At 50.9% G+C, this 2,084-nt stretch overlaps 1 protein-coding gene across 1 annotated transcript in view; it reads right to left on the bottom strand.

Annotated features, from left to right (window-relative positions):
* TMEM213 (transmembrane protein 213) overlaps positions 1-691 on the bottom strand; it is a 3,672-nt gene extending 2,981 nt beyond the window's left edge. The window contains exon 1 of the mRNA XM_009332941.1: positions 610-691. Coding sequence (XP_009331216.1) covers positions 610-691 — 82 coding nt within the window. The remainder of the gene's footprint in view (positions 1-609) is intronic.
* Positions 692-2,084: the final 1,393 nt, after the last annotated feature.

Raw genomic sequence — 2,084 nt, 5'->3', positions numbered from 1 at the left:
CCGAGTGTTCGTTCATGTTTATAGACTTTGCAGCCCAAAGGACAGGCTGTCAAAGCTATCCCATCTTTAAACATCTGGCAGGTCTCAGCTGGTGCTGATATACAAATGCAGGCAGTAGCCTGATGGGAAGGGAGCAGCTCACAGGTCTCATTTACATTTTTTTTTTTAGGCAACTTCTCCAATTAAGGGGGCACCAAAGGCAAATTTCCTGCAAAAAGCACCTAATAAGAGCTAAACCGGACTACAGTGAGCCTCTTGGGTGGTATTTCAAATGGTCCCCTGCCTCAGCAACCACACGAAGGCCAAGTAACTGTGGTCCCCTACCTCCTTGCTATTCAGTGGAGCAACCTGCAACCCAGTCCCATTTACAGCGGATCTGTAAATAGCTGGCAAAAGCACATCTCTTCAGAAAGATGCTGTGATCAATCAAGTCAAGTAAGTCTCATTAGCATTAATCAATCCCAGCTCTTTACACTTTTTAGATGAGGCAAGGGAGCCCACGTTGTTTTTAAAGAACAAACTACTGTCAGTGGGCAATACATTTAGATATTGAGAGGAGTGGGGGAAAAGGCAGGATATAGAAACTGGAGCATAAGAGAAGAGAAATACCTGCTGAGCAGGAATACCGGAGCACAGTGGCGAAGAAGAGCACAGCAAAGGCTGCCCAGGGCTCGCTGGAGAAGTGCTTCATGCTGGGGGTCCAGCTCCTACCCGAGTGGCCGCACAGATCAGGTCACTGTCGCCGGCAGCTCTGGTTCAGCAAATCCTCGACAAGCTCAGAGAGCCGGTGTGCAGGGCAGAGGGTGGAGCAAAGGAGCTTCCTGCTGCCAGGACACCTTGAACTTTCCTGCCACAACAGGGTGAGGAAAGAGAAGGGCTCCGACCAAAACAGCTCCAGCAGGAGGTGGATACCAATGCCGAGGCAGGTGGAGGGCCCCTGAAGGCCAAGCCTGAAGGTTTCTCCCCAGGATCTGCTGCAGCCGGAGGGAGGAAAGACCTCCAAAGCCAGCCCTTCCCCACAGGGTGCCAGGCAGTTTGTGTCTTCTGAGTCTCCTTTTGGTCCTGAGAAGATGGTCTAATAGATTTGGAAAGGAGCGGAGGATCAGGGTAGAGAATTTGTCTTCCTGTTTGGCTTTGATTTTGCATGGTTGTTGGCTTGACTTCCCCCCCAAAACTGCCCAGCAGTGATGATTTTTTGGAAGGGCTGTGTGGAAGCCTAAAAAAAAAGACAGTCTTTGGTCACGCTAATACAGTAGCCATTGGGTTAACACAGGCTATGGGCATGTTTCGACCAAGAAATGGGATGAAACCAGTTGTTTCATGTAGGCTACCAACAGCTATTATACAGTAACAACGGCCTTTCCTTAAGGACCTGTGTTAGGTTATGGGTTGGGATCAGTTCAAGCTTGGGGCCTCTCTGCACAGGAGAAGCTGTTGCCGTTCTTGCCCCGTGAGCACAGCCGCGTCACTGCCTCCATCACCCATGTGCAATGTGGTGCTGAAAGAGCATTTTTTTCTCCTCTTGTAGCTATGCCACCTCCTCCATGACATAGGCAAAGCCAAGAGCTGCTCCCTCCCACCAGCACAGCTCTATCTGCAGACCAGGAGGGTTGCTGGCAAAATGATATCGGCTGGAGGGCAAGATTTTTTCTACAGTCCTGGCTGGAAAAGCGACACTGTTGAAGTGCTTATGTTGTTGTCCTGGTCTGATGAGCACCGCACGTTGCTGCTGTTCCCCAGACTGTTGGCTCTGCTTGCTCCTACCTTTGACCCACCACGATGTCCTTGTTAGAGAAAACTTCAGGCATTAAATCGGGCAGGAAGGCAGTGGGAGAGGTGGGCTCAGCAGGGAGCAGGTTGGTGGTGCTGTTTAGCAGTGGTCACTCATGGCTTCAGGTGCTCGTGAGAACAAAGCTGTCTGCGGCCTGTTTGGGATGTGTAGCCATCCCATGGGAGGCCAGGAGGAAGGTCCCTGAGGCAGCAATCCTAGTAGGATGGGTAGCATCTAAAAATTTTCTTGTTTTTTCCCTCTACACTGCTGAAACCCGCAGGGACGGGCGTAATAGACTTCCCACAGGAACTGC

Source organism: Pygoscelis adeliae, unplaced genomic scaffold (assembly GCF_000699105.1).
Source record: "Pygoscelis adeliae isolate BGI_AS28 unplaced genomic scaffold, ASM69910v1 Scaffold38, whole genome shotgun sequence".
NCBI classification, from domain to species: domain Eukaryota; kingdom Metazoa; phylum Chordata; class Aves; order Sphenisciformes; family Spheniscidae; genus Pygoscelis; species Pygoscelis adeliae.
This window is presented reverse-complemented; position numbering and strand designations above follow the sequence as displayed.